The sequence below is a fragment of the Panicum hallii genome, chromosome 5 (assembly GCF_002211085.1).
Source record: "Panicum hallii strain FIL2 chromosome 5, PHallii_v3.1, whole genome shotgun sequence".
NCBI classification, from domain to species: domain Eukaryota; kingdom Viridiplantae; phylum Streptophyta; class Magnoliopsida; order Poales; family Poaceae; genus Panicum; species Panicum hallii.
In genome coordinates this window covers 6,813,334-6,841,119 of record NC_038046.1, presented here as the reverse complement: position 1 = coordinate 6,841,119, position 27,786 = coordinate 6,813,334, and the positions used below count along the sequence as shown (strand labels likewise).

General features: G+C 49.0%; 5 protein-coding genes across 5 annotated transcripts; 4 read left to right on the top strand and 1 right to left on the bottom strand.

Annotated features, from left to right (window-relative positions):
- Positions 1–3,713: 3,713 nt before the first annotated feature.
- Positions 3,714–4,953, top strand: LOC112892213 (protein LURP-one-related 8-like). The gene has a single exon (XM_025959347.1). The coding sequence runs from the start codon at positions 4,041–4,043 to the stop codon at positions 4,638–4,640; it is 600 nt and encodes a 199-aa protein (XP_025815132.1). The 5' UTR covers positions 3,714–4,040; the 3' UTR covers positions 4,641–4,953.
- A 2,191-nt stretch (positions 4,954–7,144) lies between these two features.
- On the top strand, positions 7,145–12,000 carry LOC112892205 (2,3-bisphosphoglycerate-independent phosphoglycerate mutase). Its single transcript, XM_025959337.1, has 10 exons — positions 7,145–7,300; positions 7,627–7,800; positions 8,321–8,448; positions 8,976–9,126; positions 9,231–9,434; positions 9,517–9,941; positions 10,775–10,967; positions 11,038–11,133; positions 11,302–11,457; positions 11,560–12,000. Exons 2-10 carry the CDS (start codon positions 7,639–7,641, stop codon positions 11,722–11,724), a joined length of 1,680 nt encoding a protein of 559 aa, XP_025815122.1. The 5' UTR covers positions 7,145–7,300; positions 7,627–7,638; the 3' UTR covers positions 11,725–12,000.
- Positions 12,001–16,750: 4,750 nt separating this feature from the next.
- LOC112892207 (protein PIN-LIKES 6) lies at positions 16,751–21,430 on the top strand. Its single transcript, XM_025959339.1, has 12 exons — positions 16,751–17,084; positions 17,780–18,062; positions 18,217–18,296; positions 19,089–19,213; positions 19,309–19,430; positions 19,564–19,803; positions 19,901–19,975; positions 20,064–20,164; positions 20,268–20,320; positions 20,455–20,649; positions 20,824–20,945; positions 21,058–21,430. Exons 2-11 carry the CDS (start codon positions 17,868–17,870, stop codon positions 20,943–20,945), a joined length of 1,308 nt encoding a protein of 435 aa, XP_025815124.1. The 5' UTR covers positions 16,751–17,084; positions 17,780–17,867; the 3' UTR covers positions 21,058–21,430.
- A 1,540-nt stretch (positions 21,431–22,970) lies between these two features.
- On the top strand, positions 22,971–24,264 carry LOC112892210. The gene is made up of 2 exons (XM_025959343.1): positions 22,971–23,427; positions 23,678–24,264. Exons 1-2 carry the CDS (start codon positions 22,971–22,973, stop codon positions 24,163–24,165), a joined length of 945 nt encoding a protein of 314 aa, XP_025815128.1. The 3' UTR covers positions 24,166–24,264.
- On the bottom strand, positions 24,126–26,018 carry LOC112892203 (pentatricopeptide repeat-containing protein At3g14730-like). The gene is given in 2 exon segments (XM_025959334.1): positions 24,126–24,341; positions 24,344–26,018. Coding segments are annotated over 2 exon segments (1,791 nt in total). The 3' UTR covers positions 24,126–24,225.
- Between the last annotated feature and the right edge of the window lie 1,768 nt (positions 26,019–27,786).

The following is a 27,786-nucleotide window of genomic DNA, read 5'->3' as shown; positions in this document are numbered from 1 at the left end:
ATGCGCAGGGCCGCTACGCGGCCGCGTGCCCTGCGATCAGGGGCGTACCAGTATCCCTCCACCCCCCATGATCACCGATCGGGTGGGCACTGTAGCGGCAGCCCCGCGACTCCATGGCGATCCTTGCGGCACGCAAGCAACAGTCCCCACCCAAACCCCCCACCATTTCAAAAACGAGGGAGGCGAGGGGGGAGCAGCGCAATGTGCGACCGCCCAGCCGAGCGGCGGATGGCCCGTCCCCCCCTCCCGTCTGCCGCGCCGCGCTCGGTTCGGTCGCGGAGGGCGACGGTGTCGGGGCGGAGGGCGAGCCGCTGGGGACACCTTGCCTGGTTGTCCGCGCCGATTGGAGGCAGCTAGCAGCACTGGCAGGGATTGGTGAGCACGCACTTGATTAGCTAGGGCCTTTGGGCGAGATGGATGCGGCCTGCCAGACAGAAGGACACCATGATTAGCGGTGATGATGCGAGTTAAGCTGTGCGCATTAATCCCCGTGTCCCCTCCCCGCCCCCCACGTCAGCTTCGAGCGACGGATCGGCAACCTAACGATGCGAGGGCGAGGGCGAGGGCGAGAGCGAGAGCGACCTCGTTGCTGGCGTCTTGCAGCTTCGCGCGCCATCATGGTGTCGGGTACATGGCGCCTATGGTCCTGCGTGCCCTGGCCGGGAGGGCGCCCGCCGATATACCCAACGCTCGCTGGTCCTGACTCCTGAGCAAAAAAAAAAAGCCTAGGAGAATGATCAGCAAAGGCGCGAGCTTGAAAACTAGTACATGTATCTTTCCGAAACCGTTAAAGCTAGACATGAAAGGGGACACCGGTGTGCTACCGATACTCGAGCAGAGGGTCTACATGCACCGATAATGGCCAGCAAGGGATGGTTTTTGTAATGTAGTGTGCACCATGGTAGCCGTTCTATTTTAGGACTTGACTTTTGTGCTTAAAAAACCAAGGTTAGTGGGTAGATGTGTCTCCTTAAGTTTAAGCAGGCATTTGTTTCAAAACCAGGGCGACCTTTGCTCTGTATAATATACGTACAGGATTTGAAATTATGGAATCTAGAGGTGGTGTGAGGTTTTTTTTAGGAGTGATAATACTCCAGTTTAGTACAGGCTTACAGTAAATAGGGAAAAAAAAGTACATTTGCCTCTTATATATTTCGATGGGTATGTCCTAGTGGATTGCAATGTGTAACATCAACTTCCATCTTCAAGACACCGCAGCATGTTTTAAGTTTTCAGCTCGCAACATATATACTACTTTGGAAAAATAACTACTGAGTTGTATATAACAAGTAAAATTTTCAGCTGCGGAAAAGAAAGAGCCTCAGTTTGGGACATCATCAGTTCATCACCCGGATAGATCATCAAACCAGCTAGATCTCCCTAAACAATATAAGCTAAAACGGTGTGTTTGTGTATTTTATATAGTATATACAACTTTTTTCAATCATATTCTCCATCCGGTCAGACAACAAAAACAACCATGAAACAATGTTTCCCTCAGGTGAAAGTCAGACAGGAGGGAGTATATGCTTATGCTGCGGAAATGGAAAAAATAAATATTATGCGAAAAGTTTGTTAGCTACAATTCTTTATAATATCAATAATTATCTGCCACGAAAAAATAATTTCCAAATAGACTTTTGTACTTCCAACTCTCACTTGCATCAGCCTTGATATCTTGAAATACGGTAGTTTGCTGATTAGATTCTTCCAACACACACCTCTTACATCATATGGCCCTTATAATTCGACTGATTATGCCTGAAATTGTGGACAAAATCATTGCGCTAGCTAGCTGCGGGCACGAACCGATCTACGCCATCACTGTTGCTCATCTCCATCGTCAAGCATCCTAGCTACCAACAGACTAGAGGACCACTCAACCTTTCGCTGGGTGGGTGGCACGTCAATATACGCCGTCTACCTACTGATGCTGGCATAATTTGGTAGTCCTCTCCTCTCGCAAACACTAGACGCTGCCATGGACATACATGCATGGGATGAGAGAAGAACCAGTTCATCAGAACAGACTCCTGATCGAGCTAATAAATTAATCGTCATGTATAAAGGACAAGTGCAGAGACGTGATATCCGGACCTTGGATCGCACAATATGAGTTTAACAATGCACGATGTCATCGATGGCAATCATTTCTTCTCTTGGTTCCTTTGTTTTTTTTTTTTGCTTTGGATGTAAGAATTTCTTTTCTTGGAGGAGCTAGCATGCATATGGAGGAAGAGTAGTAGTGAATAAGAAAACTTAGCATTATTTGGGTCAATCCACAGTTCCATACCACATGTTCAGCCGCCTCCAGAGCCAGGTGTGGAGGAAGATATCCTAGAATAGTGGCAGAACAATATGTTGCGGAAATCTTGTCTCTGGACGCGGTCTTGTTGACTGAAAACCATGATTTCCTGAGTTTTCATTTGTAAACCGAACAACAGCCCCGGCTCCTGCTCCAATCCCCCGACTCCATGTGTTGCTTAGTTGCGCTGAACATGTTTCGATCACGTAAGCTTAGCATTTGTTTACACGTCCATCTAGCCTAATGACAAGAGTATCTAATAATTGGTACCGATCGAGACAAGGCAGCCTGAACTAGCTTAACACGAACGCAACCGGCCAATAGAGTACTAGCAGATGGCTCCGAATTGAAACTAGTTGAAAACTTCGTTAGTTTATTAGTTCCCCTCGAACCAAGAAACTAATCAGGACGAACTAAAGAAAGGTAAAATTAAATCAATGAACTGACCTGCTCCCACGTAGGCCGGCTGCGGATGGTCAGCGACGTTTCGCGTGCAGCCGATCGAAACCAACTAATTTGTTCGGTACCCGATCCTCGTCCATAGCCATACGCCCATACCACATATAGAAATCGGCGCCCGATCAAACTTCCAATGCTGGATCTATCATTGGATGGCAACATCACTGCGCTTATCCATCTCCCAGCTCTGTTAATCGCATGCACTTCGGTGCTCACCGCGGTCTAATCCGTTGGGAATTAAGCAACGTGTGTTCTGAATAATCACTGCAATGATAATCCTAATCAGAGCATCCGCGACAGAGTTCAGCCGACCATGCGCTTAGGCCGCGTAGGGCTGCTAGGAGGTTGCATTATAGCTCCGCATCTCCATCAGCCATTCATCAGGCGGTCAAGAGAAAATTAACTAAAACGAGAGCGTGCGTCTCCATCCGCCAGCCGCCTCGCTCCAAACTCCAGAGCCTCCGCAGTTGTACAAGCCAACTTCTACCCGCCCAAAGCCTGGCCTGCCGCCGCGTGTCCTCGACCCCAACCCCGGAGCTATCCAGTCCAATTGATTTCTTAAAAATTTCTACTACGGCGCAACCGCAATCTGCCAAGCATACTGATGAATAATTAACGTCCAAATCGAGCCGGTAACGCGTCCACGTTCGATGCGTAATCGCATGCATTATCTCCCAAGACAAACTGCAAACCAAAAAGAAAAAAAAACACACTCCTGATCGATCGATCGACGTAATCTACCGCACATGTAGCACGCAGGAAACGTTTCGCGTCGGCTAGATCGAATTTTGTTCGGATCGATCGAACTGTTCCGAATTGGTGTGCTCGCGTCCACAGAAATTTAGAATTCTCTTGATGTCGCGTCGTTTTAAGCCGCACAGTGGCTCGTGTGCCCTACCGGGATCATGGGATCCGCGCGCGGCAGGTTACGCGAATCCTGCGCGCACCGGCCGGCTGCTTTGGCTAAAGCGGCGCGAGGCCATAATGCGGCGAGGCCGTTATGCGTCGAGCTTCACCGGCATCCCATGTCGTCACCCTGCCCCACGCACGCCAGGGGCAACATGCCTTTGCTTGCTCGCCTGCCTCTGTATATATACAGCAGCCTCTCTCCCACCCATCTACCAGCCTCATTAGCCACCAGGACCTAGCTGCCTAGCTAGCTAAGCCTGACCGCAACTCAGCAGCCACCTGAGAGCCAGCTCCAGCAGGACCAGTCTTGATCTGCGCCGGAGGTTGATCGGCCGAGGTAGCAGCCGGTACCGGTAGCCAGCGCGCGATGGCGAGGGTCCACCCCAACGTGCTGCCGTCGCCGGCTGCTGAGAGAGCCGCGGCGGGGCCGCCGGCGGGCGAGGAGGAGGAGCCGACGTCGCTGACGGTGTGGCGCAAGTCGCTGCTGTTCAACTGCAGGGGGTTCACGGTGTTCGACGCCAAGGGCGACCTCGCCTACCGCGTCGACCGCTACGACGACGCCGAGGCCGAGGTCGTCCTCATGGACCCCGCCGGCCGCCCGGCCTTCACCGTGCGCCGCAAGCGCCTGAGCCTGTCCGGCGAGCAGTGGCTCATCTTTGCGGGCGAGGAGGCGCGGCGCCCCGTGTACGCCGTCAAGCGCGGCGGCGGCAAGTCGATGGCGCGCGTGGCGCCGTGTGCCGGGGCGGCGCCCTTCGAGGTGGAGGGGTCGTACGCGCGGCGGTGCTGCGTGGTGTACGACGGCGAGCGCCGGGCCGTCGCCGAGGTGCAGCCCAAGGAGGCCGTCGGCACGGACGTGTTCCGGCTGGTGGTGCAGCCGGGCGTCGACGTGTCGCTCGCCATGGCCGTGGTGGTGGCGCTCGATCAGATGTTTGCGAGGCCGTCGCTCCTCAGGAGCTGGTCCTCGTAGATTCCTATTTTGCTTGTTCAATATAGACAGATTTTTGCCCCTGATCCTGGGGTTGTGGATTATCACTGGACGCTGATAATTCGATTGATCTGCCTGCTCCAACACCCTGGTCGGGCCATTTGAGATTTTTTTTCTTCTTCTCTGTAGCTTCTCTTTGGACGCATCACATGAAATCCCTCTCGATTCTCTTTGGTTGTCGCCGATCCAACCAAAAGCCATGAATCTTGTAAAGAGGGACGGAGATGTAAATATGTATATCGAGAAAGAAAAAAAAAGAACTACCAGACATCCTTTTTTGGTTATTACACTGCTATATACCCGATTTTCTGAAGGTGAAATCTTGTCCCTTGTGTACTTGTGCTATCTTCTTAGCTCGACGGCCCTTGCGTCTTGATCCACTCGACTCGAGAGCTATTTCAGGGCACGTCAGGCTGTCGATGCCAAAAGCAACACTGACAGCTCCCCGCGCGCGTCGTCTTCCGCTTCGGCGGTAAACACGGGCACGGAGAATCTCACACTTGGGCGGCAACAATTTCGTTGGCTTTTGCATGTGGGCTGGCACGAGAGGACAATCCCGTCGTCGCTGCCTCGCCCGGGGACCCTGCCGTCCTGGAGAGGAGAGACGCACGCCACCTGGGGCCCGGATTCCGGTGGAAGTTCGGAGCTGCAAAAGGCGGGCAGGTCGGAGGAGGCCCCTCTGCTTTTCCAGATGCCAGGCGGTGATGAGCCAGTCCAGCCAAGGATGGCGATGCGCGCCGGACGCCGAAAGATGCGCTGATACGAGCCCAATGTCCGCAACATGCGGAGATTGGAAACGTGGCGTTTTGCATCTCCTGTGTGTGTTTACGTGCAGTGTATGCGCAGTGCCGTTCTTGATCCTGTTGCAGATCTTGATTTCATACGTGTCCAGCGTACACTGGGAGGCCAGCACACAGAGATTAGGGAGATTAGGACTGGTATGGTATGTCATGTTCTGATCACTCGGTTAAGCCCTAGGAGTCGCACTTTTGCCAAAGGACTTGAGGAATCGCGTGAACAAAAACAACGCAGCCTGAGCGATGAGCAGGCTGGAGTGTGCTGGAGGTCATGTATTAGGCCAGAAATGATGATGGGTGATGGGTGCGTCCGAGTTTAGGCCCAGTGAATTCCATCCAACAGAACAGCTTTAGGCCCAGTGAATTCCTGAGTCCGCATGCCTGTCTTTCTCAGAACAGAGCAACATTAGGCTCAATAGACTATTTTCACAGGGAAGCCCAAGTAATCTAAAAACCGTGCCCAGGAAGGCCAGGCCAAGGCCCACAGCCCAAAGTTCAGAGGGCGATTTTCATTTTGTACGCTGACACGTCGTGCAGTTTTCTTTCGAACTTGAGGTCTCCATTTTCAATTGAAACTCGAAACCCTCCCCTGGAAGCCCCTCCCCTGGAAGCCCCTCCCCTGGAAGCTTGAGAGCAACGACCACGACCCCAGGTCGCCAAGAACATTGGTGGTCTGCAGCTTCTGCCCGTCCGTCCAGTCGTCCTGCGTGTGGCAGACCAGAGACGAGCCATCCGATTATTTCCTTAGGCAAACAGGCCTACGGTCCACGGGCACTTGGACGGTTGCTGGTTCCGCAGCCCTGGGGTCACCTGGACGTGACCCGGTTCGCCTCTGCGGCCAGCCCCTCGAGATTGACCGTCGGCGGCCGAGCGAGAGCCACCGGAACAAGTTCCGTGACAGGTCCCAGATTTTTCCTTTTTTCTTCTGATAGGTCCAAGTTTTTTTTTTTTGAAACAACCGGTCCCTGACTTTCTTCCACGTTCCACCGCAGGCCCGCAGCCTGCCGTTCAAATCCAACGGACAGTTCAGCCGTCGGCGTGAAGCGGCGCGTTTGAGGAGATCTGTACCCAGACTACCAGATGATCAAGAATTCCTTAGGTTTCCACGGCGCGCAGGCTGCTCTGTTCCATGCTTTGGCCTTACTGTTAACTGTCACTGAACGTACACTTACACCTAAGCACCATCGCTTACCGTGTTGCCTGCAGCTCGAGCACACAGCATCTGCAGGGAATATCCAATTCCAACCCCGGGCCTGATGCTGTCACGCACGCGCCCCTCCCCTAGTCCCCTTCCCCTCCCTCTCCGACTTCGAGAGTCCAAAGCTCACGTGAAAATCCAGATCCCCGGCGGGGCCTCCGTGAGGTGGACTGATGTTCCGTTGCACGAGCCCTGAGAGGTAAGTGGACCCCACAGGGCGCGGCGGTAGCCGCCAACCATCGTGGCCGTCCAATACCAGGGGCATAATATAAAACTGGCGGATCTCCGCCGTCTGGATCCACACAAACCCGGCGGAGGCCATTCCTTCCTAACTTGAACGAAAAGTCCATCTTTCCCTTCCCTTGTTAAACAAAAAAAAATAATATCACCTTTTTTTTGCACACCAGCCGTTCGATGGCTCCGCCCGTTCGCACGGAGCGCCGATCCGGCCGTCCAGTTCTAAAATCGCCGAATTAGGTCGAAGCACGCCATTAAAGATGGCGTAATTATTAGTTTTTATATTCGCACCCCCACGTCGCCGTCGCCTCTCCTTATTAATATCGCCGCGGCATCGCATCCTCAGTTCCATCGTCCTATTGCTCGCCCAGAGTTGTTCTTGTTAGGCAAGGCAAAAGCAGGAGCAAAAGGTGAGAACAATCTCAGATTCCTCCCTTCCCCATTCGCGTGCCTTCAATTTCTCGATGTTTGCTCGTCCCCCTTCGTTCGTCAGATCGACCAATCCTTCGCATCTGATTTGCGTCTCCTTTTCTACCTGGTATCGGGTCAAGAGATCTGGTTGCTTAAACACGATTATGAATTAGATATTTATAGGTTACGTGTTCCGATCTGATTTGTTATAGCGACGCCGTGTGGCGGATTCTGAAGGCGGGTGCAAATCTGTCGGGTTATGCTGCGGATTTGCTGCGCGTCTAACCTGTTTCTGACTGTATGGCGCGGTGTGTGATTTTGACAGGTTTCGTTGGTGATGGCGAGCTCAGGGTTCTCGTGGACGCTGCCGGACCACCCGAAGCTCCCCAAGGGAAAGCCGGTGGCCGTCGTCGTGCTGGACGGATGGGGCGAGGCCAACGCCGATCAGTACAATTGCATCCATGTCGCTCAGACGCCCGTCATGGACTCGCTCAAGAATGTATGTATGCTTTTCTTTGCACTTTATATTCGATATCATGGTTGTGGCTGTTGTTTAGTCGGCAGGTGGACTGGGGACGTTAGTTTTGTACTTGGAAGCCTAGTGCTCAGAATTTGCGTTGCTCCAGTTGAGTGTGATGACGGATCTAACATGATTTTTTATACTTTTCACTGTAATGGCCGTTCAGAATCCAGATTGATTATGCATATGCAGATTCATAACTGACATGCCTTTTCCACTTGGTCTAAGCATCTGTACCCAATAATTAATGTTGAGTTTCATATAGTAGAACTGTCTGAAATGGCGATGCGCTGAAGTTACTGATGCTTTTTACAAATCGTATCCGTTCAATTGATTGTTTGATCATTGTCTCTGTCTGAACAATAAATGAGTTGGTGTTGCATGACACCTGCTTGTTTCTTTAGACAACTCTTAGATGAAAGATTGTGCTCTCTGTATAATTTGATTTGTAGGTGTACACTATTCATGCTTTAATTCACCCTTTCGTGCAATATATCAGGGTGCTCCAGAGAAGTGGAGACTAGTGAAGGCTCATGGAACCGCTGTGGGTCTCCCATCTGACGATGATATGGGCAACAGTGAAGTTGGCCACAATGCTCTTGGAGCTGGTCGCATTTTCGCCCAAGGGTATGTTAGCTTTTATTATTTTGGAAGTATGGTTGTAACTAATATACAATGTGTTTGAATATTTCATTGGGACATGAATGCCCACAACTTTATTTTGACCCATACATGCCAAGCCTCTACAAGTGATTATGCCACAAATAATCTTATGTCCATAAGATTCAAAGTATGTGTAGCACGGGTATAAGAGTGAACAGTACAGAGTTCGCCATCCTCCACTCCTTAACCAGAACAGAGCCTGTAACTCTGTATTCTTGTTATCATTTGTTCTAGTTGCATTGATATATCAACAAATTTATTATTATTATTTTTAGTTTCACCAACTGCTAACTAGATCTCTTTCATGTGCTGGTTTGTGCTTTGTTTCGCTTGTTGGTGTACTTTTGTGTTCTACATTTGTATTCATACAAAGCAATCAAGAAATCAAACTTATTGTGCTATTTTATCTCTTTTGTATAGATGTCAAATATAACAATAAGTCTCACAGTCTCTGACCTAACTAAGTGCTGCATTTTTTTCTGTGTCTATAGTGCTAAGCTCGTGGACCAAGCTCTTGCCTCCGGAAAAATTTATGAAGGTGATGGGTTCAACTACATCAAAGAATCTTTTGAAAATGGTACTCTTCACCTTATTGGGTTGTTGAGTGATGGTGGTGTCCACTCCCGTCTTGACCAACTGCAGGTTTGCTAAGCTTTCCTTGATTTATGGTCGGTTTAAGTTGCAGAAATGGCTTAGGATGCTGTCCTTGCCACAAGATTTACTTCTTTTTTTTTGGCTCTGTTCAGCTACTTCTGAAAGGTGCCAGTGAGAGGGGAGCAAAAAGAATCCGTGTGCACATCCTTACCGATGGGCGTGATGTTTTGGATGGTAGCAGTGTCGGCTTCGTAGAGACACTAGAGAATGATCTTTCACAGCTTCGAGAGAAGGGTATTGATGCACAGATTGCATCTGGTGGTGGAAGGATGTATGTTACCATGGACCGTTATGAGGTAAACACTTCTCATATTATTAAACCATCAATGTTTGTTGTCCACTTTGGCTTACAGTTCCTTTTTGTTTAATGCTTTACAGAATGACTGGGATGTGGTTAAACGTGGGTGGGATGCCCAGGTGCTTGGAGAAGCACCCCACAAATTCAAAAGTGCACTTGAAGCAGTGAAAACACTGAGAGCAGAGCCGAATGCTAATGATCAGTATTTGCCTCCATTTGTGATAGTTGATGACAGTGGCAAAGCTGTTGGGCCTGTATTAGATGGTGATGCAGTTGTCACTATCAACTTCCGGGCTGATCGCATGGTTATGCTTGCAAAGGCACTTGAGTACGCAGACTTTGACAAATTTGACCGTGTCCGTGTCCCAAAAATCCGGTATGCTGGGATGCTTCAATATGATGGCGAGTTGAAGCTTCCTAGCCGTTACCTTGTTTCTCCACCAGAGATAGAGAGAACATCTGGTGAATACTTGGTGAAGAATGGCATCCGCACCTTTGCTTGCAGGCAAGTACAACCTGTTTGTGAATCTTTCTCTTGATATTAAAGCACGTCTTGTTGTGAAATTTGATTTTAGAAAACACTTGGTTTTTTTTTTCAGAGTCATCTCTGTACTAGAAATACTTGTTAATATCTTCTGGCACCATAGCTCATTCATTGCAACCAATCTTATAAAAAGAGTACCTGGTACTACAAGTCAGGGTCACATGAAAGCATGTTGTTGCTAATTATGTCCACTGCCTTCTGCTGCATTTTTACCCCTCAATCTTCTGTCCTTCCAAGTTTATTCTCGTAAAGTCCCTGCTCAATGTCGGTTCAGCCTTTAAAATATGAAAATACAATTTATCTGTATAAATGGAGGCATGATATGCAGATTCAATCTTGGATCACCCTTTGAAATATGTAAAGACAATTTATATATATAAATGAAGGCATGATATGCAGATGCAGTGTTAACCTAAATGCTAAACAGTCAATCGCCGTTTAGCCAATTATCAGGCTAAATGTCTGTTTAAATGGGAATGGCTGGGCACTCGGGCTAAACGATCATTTAGGCAGTTCATTTTATCTTGGGGCGGAAGGCGGACAATATGTTTATTGCTGTTATTTGTTTGACATTTATAGAGAAATCTTCAAGGTACAGATGAGGAGGTTCAAGTTTTTTATACAAAGATCTTAGTTTGGTGTTTTTGTGTTAAGTGTGCCCTCATAAGTTGCTAATGTTCTGTACTGCAATTTTTTGGATTGATTTGAGTTTCATATTGTCGTCGTGCTTACAACAGCACATTTTGACATTCTTTTGCTTAAGCGGCATAGTAACATTTTTTTGTGTGCAACAGTGAGACGGTGAAGTTCGGTCATGTCACATTTTTCTGGAACGGTAACCGTTCAGGATACTTCGATGAAACCAAGGAGGAGTATGTAGAAATTCCTAGTGACAGTGGTATTACATTCAATGTTGCACCCAAGATGAAGGCGCTTGAAATCGCGGAGAAAGCCAGGGATGCTCTCCTTAGTGGAAAGTTTGACCAGGTAAACGTTCTGAAGTTTGTATTAAACTAGTCTTTCAATTTATCCGTTGCTTAGTGTATTGCTATTACAGGTACGCGTCAACCTGCCAAATGGTGACATGGTGGGTCACACTGGTGATATTGAGGCCACAGTTGTTGCTTGCAAGGCAGCTGATGAAGCCGTTAAGGTGAGAATGATCATTATTGTTTACTTACATGCATTATTGTCTTCATTATCTGCATCTGTGTGCATTGCACAGTTCACTGTATTTATATTGCATTTTTTTTTGCTTTTGCCTAGTTTTTTTTTCTGAGGGCATGCTTTTGCCTAGTTTAATCACTGCTCTTTTAAACAGATTATTTTGGATGCTGTGGAGCAAGTTGGCGGTATTTACCTTGTCACTGCTGACCATGGAAATGCAGAGGACATGGTGAAAAGGAACAAAGCTGGCAAGCCGCTGCTTGACAAGAGTGGTGGTATCCAAATTCTCACCTCGCATACCCTTCAGCCCGTAAGTCCAATGCCCCAAGATCCTAGGCCGTTCATGGTCTCCCTGCCCGCACCAGGCTCATGTTTATTGCCCGGATTTTTAACGCCTCTGTTATACTTGCAGGTCCCGGTCGCCATTGGAGGCCCTGGTCTGCACCCTGGAGTTAAATTCCGGAATGACATTCAGACCCCTGGGCTCGCCAACGTTGCTGCCACTGTGATGAACCTTCATGGCTTTGAGGCCCCTGCTGACTACGAGACGACCCTCATTGAAGTTGCTGACAACTAAATACTGGCCAATCTTGATGTCCAATTTTGTTGCAATAGTTTTGAGAATGGATCGTTGATGGCTATGTCATTAAATAATTTCTGTTTGCAAGCAGGCTGCTCAAACTCGTGAAACATTGAGAGGAACACATTTTGGCTTGCACTTAGATCCTCTATTATAACTTGAAATTATCTCCTAAGCTGGCTTTTCTTGGCAGTTTGATAGCCATTTTTACTCAACTATACATCATGTATGTGAGGCAGCAAACCATGCCTGGCTAAAAATTGCTTGATGGTATATTCTGTTTGTGAGTCGTGACTACGTTTTACTAAACCTTCGTTTTGGTCTCATGCATTCGTGCCCTGGAATGTACAATTCACCTGTCCAACACCATGCAACCAAAACATCATGATATGAGGACACGATCCCAAAGTTTAAACCCGATAAATGAATCTGTGTAACACTTCTTTCCTTTGACGGAAACCTTGAAGACCATTCCATAGTTCTGACACTGTAGGTTTCCTCTCAGACGAAACCTGACATGGATCTGACCGTGTAGATCTCTTCTTGGATGGTGTTTTGTTTGCTAAGGTTCCCTGCCTAGAGTAAATTCCATAGAACTAGTTTTACAAACGCCTTCAAAACTACTACTATTTGCAGTATATAAAAAAAAACTACTACTATTTTTGTACATATGGTAACTAGAAGAAACTTGCAATTTCTACGGTACCATGAGTCAAAATAGTTGTAGCTCTGTAAATTTACTCCTTTTCCTATAGTTGTGAGCGGAGAGTGGCGCATGCTCAAATAGTCAAATGCTACTGTTACCCATTGGGCTAACGTTTGGCAAGCAGTGAGCTTCACAACCGAGGACTAATAAGTCACTTTATCATGTCTTTCTTTTTAATTTCTTCATTCTTCAGGCTTTGTTACCTCCTATGACTCGACTCATTGCCGTCGTCACTATGAATGGTCAGTATTTCACCCTCCTTTACAAACTGTACTACTAAGGGCACATATAACTTGAAAGAATCTTCAGGGAAGAAGAGAGGCAAGAAGACGAAGAGGGATAGAATTGCAAACGATCAAATTTCAGAGGAGCTAGATACCAAATTATTATGCGGCCCGGGTCATATTAGCCTGCACATCGAGCCCATCAGGCCCATGGAGTGGCCCAGCCACTAGTCTGGAACGATGCGCTGATGTCGCTGGATGCTGTCCACAATCCAACAGCTCTGGTAAACCACTTCCAATTCCAATGGTAAACGCTTCGCTCATGCCGCTTTTGGTAAACCACTTCCAATTCAGTCGCAGACAGTTATCAGCTATGTTGCGATGAACATTCACCGCACCGGGAGACGCAGCGACCGCCTCCGACGGCCACCACCGGTGGCGGCAGCTGCGGAGGACGACGGGGTTGCGAGAGGATGCGAGGCCGCTCCCATCCACGAGACAAGAACGAACACAAGCCTGTCGATCGATCACATGTCGCGGGGTGAAGCTGGGGACAGTTTGCCCGTCATGGCGTCATGTCCATGTCTCGACTCTCACAAGGTTCGTCCCAGTTTTTCCGGAGGGACGGAGCAGCGGTTGACCCGAGCTAGTACTCCGCCGAAAGGCCGCCCAGATGAAGCGGCCCTTGGACGTCCCAAGTGCCGGCCTACGACTACGAGTCGCACGCCGAGGCAAACTGCAGGCACGTGCCGTGCGCAGCTGCACACCTAACGATGTTGTGCAAGAGTGACACGCCGATGTCGTTGGTTAGGAAACTGTGTCCATTGAACGTGTCACGCATGACTGTGTGCGATCACTGATCACTGAGGCTGGAGACTTCCATTTTAAATAAATACACAAACACGCATCGCTCCTTGAAGTAGAAAGTGGCTTAAGAATCCATCCGTGGGGTCTAGTAGCCGCCGTGTTTAGCTCGCTAGGTGCTCCTGGAAGCTGGAAGCCAGCGAATTTCAGGAAACCTGATGGCCATCTAAAGAAGCCGCTATCGATGGCCTCCTGTGACCCTATTCATATCATATGACATCACATGAAGCTCACCCATTTTTTATCAATCAGGACGAGAGACGTAATCCTGTGCGCCTACCTGTCCGCCTTCGCGAAGTCCGTAGGGCATCCGGAATTTCCCTTCTGTCCGAAACAGTGCCGCGTGCATGCTTCGTGCGTGCGATATGTTCGACGCCAGGAAAAGCCTGACGACCTCACAGGCAGCGGTTACTCTGCTACTAGTACATCCGGACGGGGACTGTCCAATCTCCACCGATGATTTCGTCAGCAGATGACTCGCCAGAATGCGAGTTATATATATTTTTAACATTGGATCGATCTAAAAGATTAATAAAATTAAATAGAATATATTCTACATAAACATTTTAAGAGAAGAAATGAATTTAGAATAGTATACCATCATAATTAATTTTTAGTTTGCTAACCTAAAAATATTATTAGATACCTAAATACGTCCTTAATCGCAAGAAACACGGTGCGCATCGTTAGAGCATCTCTAATCATGAGTCCTATATTTAAGTTCTATAATTTGTATTATGTTCTATAACAGCGGGGTCTCAAATCATGTCATTTACAATTAATTGGGAAAAGATTGGAGCGGAGGCATTGGGGAAAGAAATCTCTATCAGTTAGATTTCGTGGCAAAAGGGAGTTAGGACACAACCAATTGAGTCCTATATCTAGAATTCGGGAGACTGAATTCTAAATTGATTTGTCAGTATTTTATAAAATAGAACTCCTGTTGGAGACTATTTTTTCTCTTAAACCCTATATTTATATTTATATAGGATACAATTTAGAAATTCTATTAGAGATGCTCTTACCCGCCCCTGGAAGCAACCGCGGTGAGACGCTGCTTTGCCGGGCGTTTCCGTGCGGCGACGGCGACGCTTTGGACGCACGCACGCGGTGGCTTCGCTTGACCGCGCCCGCCGCCCGGCGTCGCGAATCGGAGTCGCCTCCCCGGGGAAAAATCTCGAGTGCTTTGGGTGGGCTCGGGTCGTCGCCGGCGGCAGCGGCTGCTAGCTATCGTCCGCCTCACCTGAGCCTAACAATTCTGGACGCACGTACACGGCGGCACACCTGTTCTGTGGGCACTGTTCGTGTCGTTTGCTTCGAAACACGACGGGATAACTTAGTGTATCGCGTATGCTCCCTTCACCAGGTGAATACCGGCCATGCCCTGGTCGTGGTGCCTGGCAGTGCCTCGATGGAGCCTAACCGTCTGGACGCACGTACGTACACCTGTTCACTTCACTAAAGATAGCTTAATGCCATAATGCATAGCTCCTGCACTAGATGGCTACGGGTCAATTTTGGAACACGTTGTCTGCTTTATGATAGCTTAAACTTATAATGGCATGCACGGCTCCTGAACCAGTTGACTACTGGCCAGTGCATTATCATCCCCTGCTCGCTTTCTGTCAGGACACACGCGTCGCAGCGCCAACGAGCGCACAGGCGTCATGACGATGACTAGCACCTCCAGCTGCGTACCGAGACGTCACATTGGAGCTCTGAACTTACCGTTCGCCGGCACGTACGTCGGCGGGGCATGTTGGTGCCTGGCCCTGGCGCGCGCTCCTGGTGCGGTGGACAGATGAAATCAAGAGCCGCTGCCGATTATGCCGAAAATGACCGAGTCTTTGTCATCATCAGGCATCCCGATCATGCTTTACTCGGAATCCGGACGGATTTGACCCGGTAGCTTTACCTGTCTCTCTCAATTTGTGATGTGATGGCCACCTCCTCTGATTGGATTCCGAATAATAAAAGAGATACGACCATGGTGGCTGCGCCATCTGACGGGGACAGGGGCGCCTAGGATCACTCCACACGTAACGAAGGGTTACAGTAGCGGAAGCAGGTAGCAGTAGCACGAAGGGAACTTGAGTTTCTGCTGGGTGAAAGCTACTACGACTGCCGCTCAGGTTCGATCAGGTTCAGGCTCAGAGATCTTAGGAGTCCTCTTTTGCCTGGTCGGTCCTGCAGCGGAGGCGCCGACCACCACCAGCAGCCAGCCACTACGGACGTCCGAGCAAGGATGATGGTGCCGGAGGAAGCATCGCGCGCGCTAACCATTCTTTCTCTGCCTGGCCTTATCGAGATTAATCGCATCAGATTCGCATCTAAAAGGCGTTCCCACCATCTGGAATAGGATTAGCACTATTTTTTTTTGGCGAGTTCTGTCTCCATGGCTGGAATTAACCACTAGATCACTTTCCTGCCTTTCAACTGCCCGGATCTTGTCATCGTCTACCGTAAAAGGTACTAGGTGTCGACAATCACACTTTGAGTGCTAACTGTAGTATATGAACAAAGGGGAAAGTTCGGAGAGAGCGCGATATTTTTTTGCCCATCTTGATCTTAATTATCTTGCCTAGTTGCGTACCATAGCGGTCACTAAAGGTGCCGTGATCCAAACAGTTCCACCGTATCACTACCTTCGTATCTAGTGGTACTACTCTCTCCAACCCCAAATGTAAATTTGTTAGAACATCAATAATGTCTCTAATATTGTACTTTGGTGAATAACATTTATAAAACTGTATATTTTACATAGAAAGAGTTACATAGGGCTCCATGGTGAATTTAGTACATCAACCTCAAGTTATCAAACTATTTCACTTTTAAGTTATTGCTAACAAGTTAAAAAAGATTGATTTAAATGTGTGATAGGAGGGAACACTCTACCACCTTTTACCTGAAAATGGTCTAAAGAAAAGGAAAATTATCTGCGGAATGCATAGCCGGAGCAAAACAGAAAAGAAAATCCAGCAGGTCAAATGAATCCGCCCATGCCAGTATGCCACTGGCGCCGCCGGCCACATGGCAAGCCGTCAGGCGGGCCCGCCCCAGATCCACCATAGGCAGCACGCCAGCACGGCGCAGCGAGGCTCTCGCGGTATTTCACGTACGCTCTCCATCCTTCGTGCCTACTGCTAAAAAAAATGTTCTCGTGCCCATGACCCCTCCCCTCCGCTACGGATTCCAAAGCGGATATAAAACGCGCGTGTATAGCAAAGCAGACCAGCCCAACCCAACCGACCCGGCGTCGTCTCGCGAGTCGCGACTAGCCATCTCGTCGTTTCCCCTCGGCTTCGGCTCGGAGCCCAAGCCAACCCACCCCCCACGCCAGATCCCACCCGCTCCGAATCGCCGCCACTTTCTCCCTCCAGCCTTCCAGGCCCCGCGCCTCCTCGCCTGCCCACGGATCAAAACCCCCGCTAGCCAGCTTAATCGCGGCCGGTTCGAGCCCTTCGCGGGACGGCGGGAGGTGTTGTTCACTGATTGCTCGGAGGATCTCTCCACGGGGAGGCTCGGGCTCAGTCCCTGCCTCCCAGCTCCAGCGCGGGTCAGCGGTGAGTTGAAGTCCTTGGTCCCATCTTCCTTCCGCTTGAGATTGTTTTCGGGTTTCGGATTCGCGTGGCGTGGCGTGTGGGGGAGTGGCGTATCGTCGTCGCGATCGCTCTCCCTCGCATTGGGCGATTCGCGATTTTTTATTTTTGCTTGCTTGTTTGCTCTTTTGCTGTAATGGTGGTTTTGTGGCGCTGGGATTCTGAGCTCGGTTGCATCCTGAGCTTCCGCGGAGGGTTTAGAGCGGATTTGGTAAAGCAGTTGAGGTGGGCATGCGTGACGAATCAAACCTGAGCCGTGTGATGCTTACGCAGCTGTGGGGAATCGGATCCCCCAACCACGCGAATTTGGAACAGAGGAGCAGTGGAGTGCTCGGGGATCGGTGTCGTCATTTTTCTAGGATTCGAGTTGGTTGGAATCTAGTTAGGTCATAATATCTCGTTCCGATTTGATTGTGTTTTCATCAAACTAGAAGTTGGTTACTGCTAAGCTTCCTTCCTCGAAGCTACATGCCGTATTTGGTTACGCGAATCCGGTGAGCTGAGCTGTGCGCGTTCCCCTCGACGGGCTGTCGCGAACGGCGATCTCTCTTCCAGTCGGGTTGCCCCTGAACAACCACCGCCAAAAGCAGTTCCAGAATTTTCCTGATGGTGCCTGTTGCCTCTATATTTTGCCTTCTAAGCCATTCATAATGTCACAGAGTCCTGATTGCGTGGGTCACGGGTCCTGAGCTGTGAAGGCAGAAAGACAAGAAAAGTAAGGCTTCAGTAGTCATTCCAGTTCAAGCCATGATGGAGAGGTCGCTGATGGAGGCACTGGCCACGGCGGCCCAGGGAGGCACATCGGGGACGTCGGTGCTCAGCATGCTCAAGTATGCCGTGCTTCCCATCGCCAAGGTGTTCACCGTCTGCTTCATGGGGTTCCTCATGGCCTCCAAGTACATCAACATCCTCCAGCCCAATGGCCGCAAGCTTCTCAACGGGGTGAGCTTTGTCTCTTGTAATAAATGCTAGCTAACGGATAGCGGTATTGGATTTTGCTCAAAGTAAGAATACGTGGAGCAGTAGAGGTCTTGATTGTGCTTTCCCTCTGTACCAAACTAGAGTATTAGACTGACATTTCCATCGTTTGCTGCAGCTTGTATTTTCGCTTCTGCTTCCTTGCCTTATATTTTCCCAATTGGGTAGAGCAATCACTATTGAGAAGATGATACAGTGGTAAGGATATGGATTGCTACTGTACTTCAAATTTGTTATTATCTGGTAACATAATATATGCTTCATACAAATATGCTGTATGGTTGTTGAATTCTGATGTGAGAGCTATTGACCGAGTTGTTGTTTTTAGCTAATATTCTGTCTACTTTTATGTGCCTCTAGCCCTCTATAGTCCATAATCAGAACCTCCGACCATTAATAGATTACTTAAAAGTACAATGAAATAGTCTACTATTGTTGATCTTTCTGGCTGGGTCAATTTTTAAGTCATGAACTTCCAAACTGACAAATTAGCTTAGTGAGCACCAATTCCTCCAATAGGGACAAAAAAGAGCCAACATAAGTTGAAGGAAATGGGCAATCAAGTATTTTCTGTTCCTATTGAATTTAAGGGTCATATGGTACTGACTCTAGGTCAGTGGGGCTACTTTATTTATTTAATATACTGAAAAATTGCGATCACTAGAGATTGGAGAAACTAGTCCATGTCATTTATTGTGTGAATTATCATATTTTTTCTTACTACCTATACTGGGAATATTTATCTTGTAATATATGAAACTTGGTGTTATGCTGTTATAAACTATTCAATCCTCATTTGTGTGGACGCATGCCTCATTTTCTTTCCCCTTGTGGCATGTATATGCATTATAAGTGTCAATTTTCTTTTTCTTTTAGAATAAACTGCTTTAGGAGTATGCTCTGGAGTTCTACTTTGCCAAATAGGTTCTGCGCTTGTGTTCTGCCTTTCCTTTTGTATTTTCTAATAGTGTAATGTTTTCATGTTTGCAGGTGGTATATTCCAGTAAATATTATTGTAGGCGCTGTATCTGGCTCTTTGATTGGCTTTGTTGTGGCATCTATCATCAGACCCCCGTATCCGTACTTTAAGTTCACTATTATCCATATAGGAATAGGTACCACCTTTTGTTTCTAGAAAATAATTTGCATGTGTATTTCTGTTTATCATTCATATATCCAATATTGATACAGGTCCTCGTGTTTTATGCAGGAAATATTGGAAATATACCTCTGGTCCTTATTGCAGCGTTATGTCGGGATCCATCTAATCCGTTTGGTGACTCTGACAAGTGCAACCAAGATGGAAATGCGTATATCTCATTTGGTCAATGGGTATGCTGTATTCTTTTCTCTTTCCTCAGCTCATACAATTTCATGTTTCAAAAGTCAGAATAACGACGCTTAAGATCATAGATACAAATAGCTGTTGGTAGTGTTCACTCGGTGGATCCTTTTCATGTTGCAGGTTGGTGCAATTATTGTTTACACATACGTATTCAAGATGCTTGCTCCACCACCAGGACGGACCTTTGATGGCTCCGAAGATGATGAACTTCCAGTCAAGGGATCTGAAGAGAATGTGGTGCCACAACTCGCTAAATATCCAATTCCAACAAGCACTCACACTAATACTGTACCAGAGGATGAGCCTTTGTTATCTGCTGGGGAAGTTCAAAAAGAATGTGCCACTTCTGTAGGATCAAAGGTAAGAAAATGTAGTTATGGATTTAATTTTTAAATGTCAGCATGATGCTCTTACATTGCGCTGAAGAAAATAAATAACCATGTTTATATGAATGCAGATAATGGGCCATGTTAAATGTGTGATTAAATTCCTGAAAGACAAGCAGCTTCTCCAGCCACCAATTATTGCATCTGTATGTATTGCTGTTGCTGTATTCTAGTAGTGTATATACAAATCATTTATGCATTCTGCGCCTTGACTTCATTTTAAAATATGCACAGGCTTTTGCAATTGTCATTGGTATTGTCCCATTCTTGAAGAACTTTGTGCTTACAGATGATGCGCCTCTCTTCTTTTTCACAGACAGCTGTCTGATTCTTGGGTATTTACATGTCTCTTCTCTGCTTCATTTTCAATATACAAATCTTGCCAAAAAAGTTACCAAACTTTAACAGTCTTTGATAATATCTGTAACACACTTTCAGGGAAGCTATGATCCCGTGCATTTTACTTGCTGTCGGTGGCAATCTCGTTGATGGTAAGCACCTATTTTATTTGAAACTCTAGGAAAATTGCGTAGAAGGAGATCAGGCTTAGCAGTTAGCATATCCATCGTATGGGGTGTAGAGGCATTTCTTATGAATTTGTCTTTGCTTATGTTTATTGCATCAGGTCCTGGTGAAGGAAGTAAGAGGCTTGGTGTGCGTACAACTGTTGCTATAATTTTTGCACGGTTGATCTTGGTCCCTCTTGCTGGGGTTGGCATCATCTTGTTAGTTGATAAACTTGGTTTCATTCCGAAGGATGACAAAATGTTCAAGTTTGTCCTGCTACTGCAGCATTCTATGCCCACATCAGTGCTGTCAGGTACGATAAGACACTAAGGAATACTACTTATCACTTATCATGTGCTTAGGTGCACAGATTCCTCTAATAATGTTGTGTGTTAGATGAGATCTGTTTGGTAATAGGGGTGGGGTGCCATGTTCCACATGGTAGCAAACCACGTTATGAAATCTGATCATACATTTTTTTTTGCAGGTGCTGTTGCAAACCTGAGAGGGTGTGGTAAAGAATCAGCTGCAATCTTGTTCTGGGTTCACATTTTTGCCGTGTTCTCTATGGCAGGATGGATCATTTTCTATCTGAGCTTGCTCTTCTAAGTATGTCGCTCCCTCATTTAGCTTCTTTCTCGATTTTTCATCGCATTTGCACCTGTCTGCTGCAAGACCTTGCTATTTCCTTTGATCTGATATTTAATCAACTGATCTGCAGACACCTTACAGCACAGGAAGATCTTTGAAAGAAAATATCATCCAAAAGTATCACGAAAATAGCGGCATGATCTGTACAATAGCCTGTAAATCATGGTGACAGATTCAGAGGCTCTGTACGAGTTGTATCAGCATAGATATACGGTACCTCCCAATGCTACGGTAATTGTGGTTCTGCTGCTTCTGCTGCAAGCAGTGGGTGCAGATGGCACAGCGGTGTTGCCCTGCCCGGTCACAGCGAACCATTTAGATAGGGATGCCAGGTTATTCCAATCAATACCCCGCTTTTCAGTTTTTCTTTGTTCCAAACAATATAGTACCATACGATCCTATTCAATCCTCGACATGGTTCAATTTTATTTGTCTGAGATGTCTACGCTGGGAGCTCGTCTTCAAATAGTGTAGCTGTACAGATACCTCATCTCTTATGCTGGCATGCTGCTGTCCATGCCCATTACGGTGTTTATTGTGAAACCCAACATTATGCCGTATCGTGCAGAAACCGTGCCCTGTGCCCATTGCTCCCCCCATCCATATTCCATGGATCTGATCGTCAGAAGCAAAGAACTGCGAGTTTTCTTTTTTGAACGATAAAGAATTGCGAGTTGCAGCACGCGCCGTTGGATTCCAGTTTCTTGTCATCTTCTGACAGCTGTTCGTTGTATTAAGTTATTCAGATCTGTGGCCGTATGATATGCCGTCTGATCTCTCCATGTGCTTATAGATTCATGGATCTGGGGCCCTGCAGATCTGAACTAGAACCATTGAAGCTAGGGTCAATAATTGCGTAACTGAAAGGGGTCCTCCAAAAGTTTTTTTTAAGAAAACAAAAACAAAATAGGAAAGAGCTTCAGCTCTGTTGAATGGAATAGACTGCCGAGATCCGAATCATCCCAACAGCGAAATCGTCTACGCGAAGTTGCCGGGCGAGACGAAAATTTCCACTCGGGCGAGCATCGCATCGCACCATCTGATTCGAGTCAGCTGTGTTTACGGCACGCCGTGGTTGACCAACTGACCACGCGCAGTCTAATATCGCTTAACGTCGCATGGTGAAAGGCACAGATTCAGGAGAATATCCATAACATTTAATTTCTTTCACTATTGAGATATTTCCCCTCTTAAGTGATGACCACCCGCTGATCCTCACGGATGAAACTAATTGTTGGCAGATCAGCCACCCCGTTCGTCCGTCTGTGCACAACGCGATGAACGGCTTCAAGCGTATGCATACATGGCCGCATGTCTTGCAGTACAAATGCGTATTGTAAGTGAAATTTATGATTAAAGTACGCTTTAAAAGATTTTTACTAAATCCTAATGCACCATACATATAAAGAGAGGAAGTACTTCATGACGAGCCTACTATAACTGATTTCTACGATATGAAGTAGGTAATAAGATCTATGCTTTTTACGTTTTTTTAAAAATCTTTACTCAAAGACCATGATCCGAAATCAGCCGCAGGACGGTGATTTACGTTTCTAGTGGCTGGTGCTCTCCGTGCTCAAGTTGCTCGGTATCAAGAAAAAAAGCAGCAGAGCAACGCGTGCACCCATGGCGACCATGGTGTGACCGTGGAGACGACAGACGAGTGCTGCAAAGCAAAACGAAAGAAGCACCACAGGTCAAATGAAAGAAAGCTTGCTTCATATTGGAGCACCACACCGTTTTTCAGCTATGCTTTTCCCTCTACTGGTGCCACAGCTTTCGAATCAATTCCATGGCCAGAGGAAGTTAACAGCAAAGCAAACACGGAAAAAAACAGCCCCATATCACCTCGGAATAACTGCAGCGGGGTAAAGCGGCCTACTGACGCAACGAATCTCACACCATCATTTTCAATGGTCCGCGTCGCCGTCCTGCACTCCTGCTACCTCGTCGGCTCCTCCTCACCTTTCATTCTTCACGTAGATGGCGAGAACGTCGGTCGAGTTCTGCGTGATTTCCGCACGCGGCCTGGGCCGCAGGTCGTCGCTGCTCAAACCGCAGTGGTTCTCCGTCGCATGGGTCGATCCAAACAGCAAGTACTGCACCAAGGTGGACGCGTCAGGGAGCTCCGACCCGAGCTGGGGCATGAAGTTCTCTGTCTCGGCTGACGAGCATGATTTGAACAGCCTGCAGCAGATGGCTCTGACGGTGGAAGTGTACAGGAGAGAGCCCATCTTCCTGAGAGAGCACCTCCAGGGAGCTGCAGTCCTCCAGATGAAAGAGTACTTTGACAAATTTTCGAATGGTGAGGAGCACCCGGGGCTTATTGAGGGGACTGCAAGCATCCAGCTGAGGAGGAGGAAGTCAGACAAAGCTCATGGGTTTGTCGATATATCCATCCGAATCTGCAAGGAGGAAGATGTCCATGCTCAGTTTTCAGGTAAACAGAAACTTATGTTTTTTATTTCAAGATAGAACAATATGAGATGGTACCTGTTGCACTGGTAGGAATTCAGCACAACACTTTGAAAATAGATTTGTCTACAAAGAATTTGTACATAAACAATACAAACTTATGTTTAACCAATAGATCAAGTGATCAAAAATGACCTTAACAAGCATTTACCTTATTGATTATAATACAATCCGCCTACAACTGAACTCAACTCTATTGCCTTGTGGATGTGCAGGGTCACATGATGGATCGAAGTACCCAAACCAGGTCGGGATCACATTAGCTATAGAAGATGGCCCACTTTATAATTATCCACCACTGCCTTCAAGCCATCATAGGGATCACAGTGAACGTAATGATAACTACGGCAACACCATGCCAACGACCCCTGTCACTCAGCCAGATCCATCACCATCAGGAAGTAATGGCTATAGCAATCGACCCCCACCGATCCCACAAACCCTGCCACCTCCCACTTCAAACCCCAGTTACTTTTCGCCACCGTATCCGGCTGCTAGGGGGCAAGTGCCACAGAACTACATAAATATGCCACCAAGAAGGTTTGCGGGTCAGAATGGTCCGCCTAACCTGGGAATGGAGTTTGGAGCTGGAGCCCTGGCCGCTGGAACTATGATATTTGGTGAAAATTTGTTGCCAGGACCAAATTTCGGTGCTGGTCTTGATGGCGTGAGCTTAACTTTATCTTCTGATGCACCGTTCTAACTTATGAGCTAATGTCAGTCCATCTGCTTGTAACAAATTGTCATAGCAACATATGAAAAGTTACGAGCATTCTACCAGATATAATGGAATTATGTTGCTCAGATGCCTGCACCTCTCCATCCAACCTATCAACATGTGGAACATTTCATAGATCATGTTGGCCTCAGCATCGCCATTCCACTCCCACTGTTCTCTCACCCTAGCTCAACCCAGCTGCAACCAGGTGCAGCCTTCTGCACCCCTCGGCGTTTCATCTCACCTCTCACCTCTTCGAGCTCCTCAAAGTTTCCCTCCCAACCGTATGTGTTGGCAAGCAGAACCCATCCCCCACTCCCTGATTCCTCTGCCATCATCAGCATCCTAGCTGCCTCTTGTGCTCTCTCCTTATCACCATGCATCCGGCATGCTGCAAGGTATGTCCGCCATGCACCAGCACCCACATCACCAGCCTCTTCTACTACTTTTCTTGCCTCATCCAACCTTCCTGCTCGACCAAGCATGTCAGTGACACATGCATAGTGCTCCAGCTGTGGCTCCACTCCAAACTCCTCTTTCATCCTCTTTAGAAAATCCTTACCTTCCTCGACAAGCCCAGAGTGGCTGCAAGCCGACAGTGCTCCCAGCAATGTTACCTCATCTGGCACCAGGCCTTCTTCTATCATCTGGTGGAACAACTTCAGTGCCTCTTGCCCACGCCCATGTGAAGCATACCCATCGATCATAATGTTCCATGATGCTACATCCCGTTGCCGTGTCCAATCAAACACACGACGAGCCTCATCCAGACCACCACTCTTCGCGTACATGTCGGCCAGCGCATTGCAAGCAAACACATCCAGTGCACCATCATAGGCCAGTCCGCTCGTTACGATATACCCATGCACCTTCCTCCCAACCTGCAGGGCTGCAGTCTTTGCGCATGCAGGAAGAACAGCCGCCACGGTCACTGCATCCGGCCACAGTGCGGCACGTCTCATCCTTGCAAACAAACTCATTGTCCCCACGTGGTCAGCCGAGTACTGCAGCGCTGACAGCATTGAGTTCCAGCTGAACAGATCCTTATCACTCTCTGGCAGTGCCTCAAACACCCTTGTTGCATCGTCCACCTTATGGCACTTTCCGTAAAGGTCTATCAACGCATTACACACCGATGCCTCCTTGTCAAATCCTGATTTCACCAACAACCCATGAACCGCAGCCCCACGCCCGAAATCTGCTCTCGCGGTACAAACCGACAGGATCCCTGTGACGGTGAAGCTGCTGATCTCCACATCGCCCTCCTCCCTCATCTTCCGGAAGCACTCCGTGGCACGGTCAAAGCACCCGAGCTTTGCGAACCCATTGACCATGGCGTTCCACACGACGACGTCCCGGTCGGTCAATTCGTCGAACAGGCGGTGCGCGTGGTCGGCGAGGCCGAACCGCAGGCACCCCCGGAGCAGAGCGCTGGCGCAGAAGAGGTCTTGCGCGAGGCCGCAGCGGAGGGCGAGGCCGTGGAGCGCGAGCAGGTGCGGCGGGGAGGGGGCCGAGGAGAAGAGTGGAGGGAAGGAGAAAGCGTCGGGGGAGTGGGCGAGGCGGAGGCGGCGGAAGATCGGGAGCGCGAGCGCGTGCGGCAGGGAGAGCGCCGCGTTGTAGCAGGGGAGCGGGTCGGAGGGCGCGAGGAGGAGCGGGATGGCCGGGCGCAGCGCGGCCGGGGCGCGCGCGTAGAGGGAGACAAGGGAGGTGAGCGCGGCAGGGGAGGCGGCGAGGCGGCCGGACACGACGAGGTGCGCGTGGAGCGGAAGGAGGAGGCGCGCGGAGGGAGGGCCCGCGCGGGAGAGGGTGGCGCGGAGCGGGACGCGTAGCGCCGCCATCTCTTTTGGGCTTTGGCTGCGGCTGCGGCGGGCGGCCGGTGCCCGGTGGCGGCGGCGGCCGCTCGGTCGTGGCGGCGTGGTCTGCGTGCGTGGGGATTTGAACGTCCCGGTGCCCGCGGCATTTCGGCCTAGTTCGCGCGAATTGGGCCGTTCCGGTGGGCTGACAAGCATTGGCGAAACTGGGCTAAAAAGAAGTAGACTTGTCACTTGTCCGCCGAGAAAATGATTGCGCGCGCTCCCGTGAAAGAAAGAAAGGAACCGGGTCCCGGTGGCGGTGGTGGGGATCTCGGCTTCCGGCGGGTGACACGAGCTCCTGGATTCGTGCTCCCGGTATCCTCACTTTGCAGGCGCCAACAGCGTCCAAAGGTTAAAGAATGAGAGGGCATGGGTCAGTTCAGATGGGACTTTATTTGCCACAGGCAGGACCCGGGACCGGGAGGGGGGCCCTCGTGTCCGTGGGGGCCGCGACAACCTGACAGCTCGGTGCGTGGCACGGCCTGGCATGTCATGGGCGGGCGCTGGAGCTGCTGCGTGTTGCGACGCATATGGCGTCGGCGCCGAGGAATCATGCTCCTTTTCTACTGTCCCTGGTGTGAAAGCGTCATCCCATACAAGCGGAAGCGCAGCCGCGGCGGTTGCCACCGACCGCGCCGGAGCTTGCTGGACGGCGCCGCGGCGGCACGCTGCCAGAGTGCCAGTGCCAGGCCGGCGCGACGCCGACGCGCGGCGCGGCCACTTTTGGCTGCCCCTGCACACAGCACGCGGATCCTCCCGATTCACCCAGGTAACATGCGCGAGATTTGGGCTGCTCCCCGACCCAACCGTGGCGACGTACGGGCAATGCCAATGCCAGGCATGCCGTGGCCGGCCGCATCCTATGCACAGCGTCAGCGCTCTCTGTCGTCGCGTCCAGTTCACAAGAACTAGCATCCTGAGTACAAACCAAAGCCGGGCTGGGAGAGGCAGGCAGGTCGCTCCGGCCAAGGGAGGGGCATGTGAGGGCATGATAGGGTCACGCATGGATCGGCCGGGCAGCGCGACGCGAGCACGAGCTAGCCTTGGTCCCCGAACAGCGAAACGTGGCGCCGATTCCAGCCCGCCTCCCCCTCCCCCCTCTTACTATTTCCTGGCGTGGAGCATGTCACCGTACGGCGCCAGCCTTGCTCGTAGCCTCGCCGCCCCCGCGGGAGAGCTCCATGTGCGCCTGCCGCTGATTCCGACCTAGGCTAGCTCCTCCCCCCACCTTACAGCTCTCGACTCTAGCGTGTGTAAACGAGGGGGTGGCGTTTGTCAACACATAGGGACTTTCTTTTTTTGTTGTTGCTGTTGTTGTTTGCCGCTTTGTGTTTTGGTCTTGTTTGTTTTCTGTAGCGGAGGAGAAAACGAGCTTTTTGTTTACCGGTCGGTCATTTGCTGAAGACGGTAGTATAGTTATTCGTCGGTCAGCAACTACGAACAGCGCCCATTTTTTTTGTTGCCCTTCCTTGCTGAAGTCAATGGTTAGGGTAAATAAAAAAGAATTGCCTGTGGAGGGAGAAGAGACGGTTTAGGAGTCCATATAAAATTAAAAATGCGCGCAGCAGCCTCCAACAGATGACAAGCAAAAGACAAGCATAAAGCATTGCATTCAACATATCACGCATCAAACAGAAACATACACATTAACAGTGTTCACGAAACAGCGGATCGCAAGATGTGGACCGGCAATAATGTGGCATCCTTCTCTTTGATTTTCTAGAACTTCTCTTCTGTTTTCCTGTTATAATTG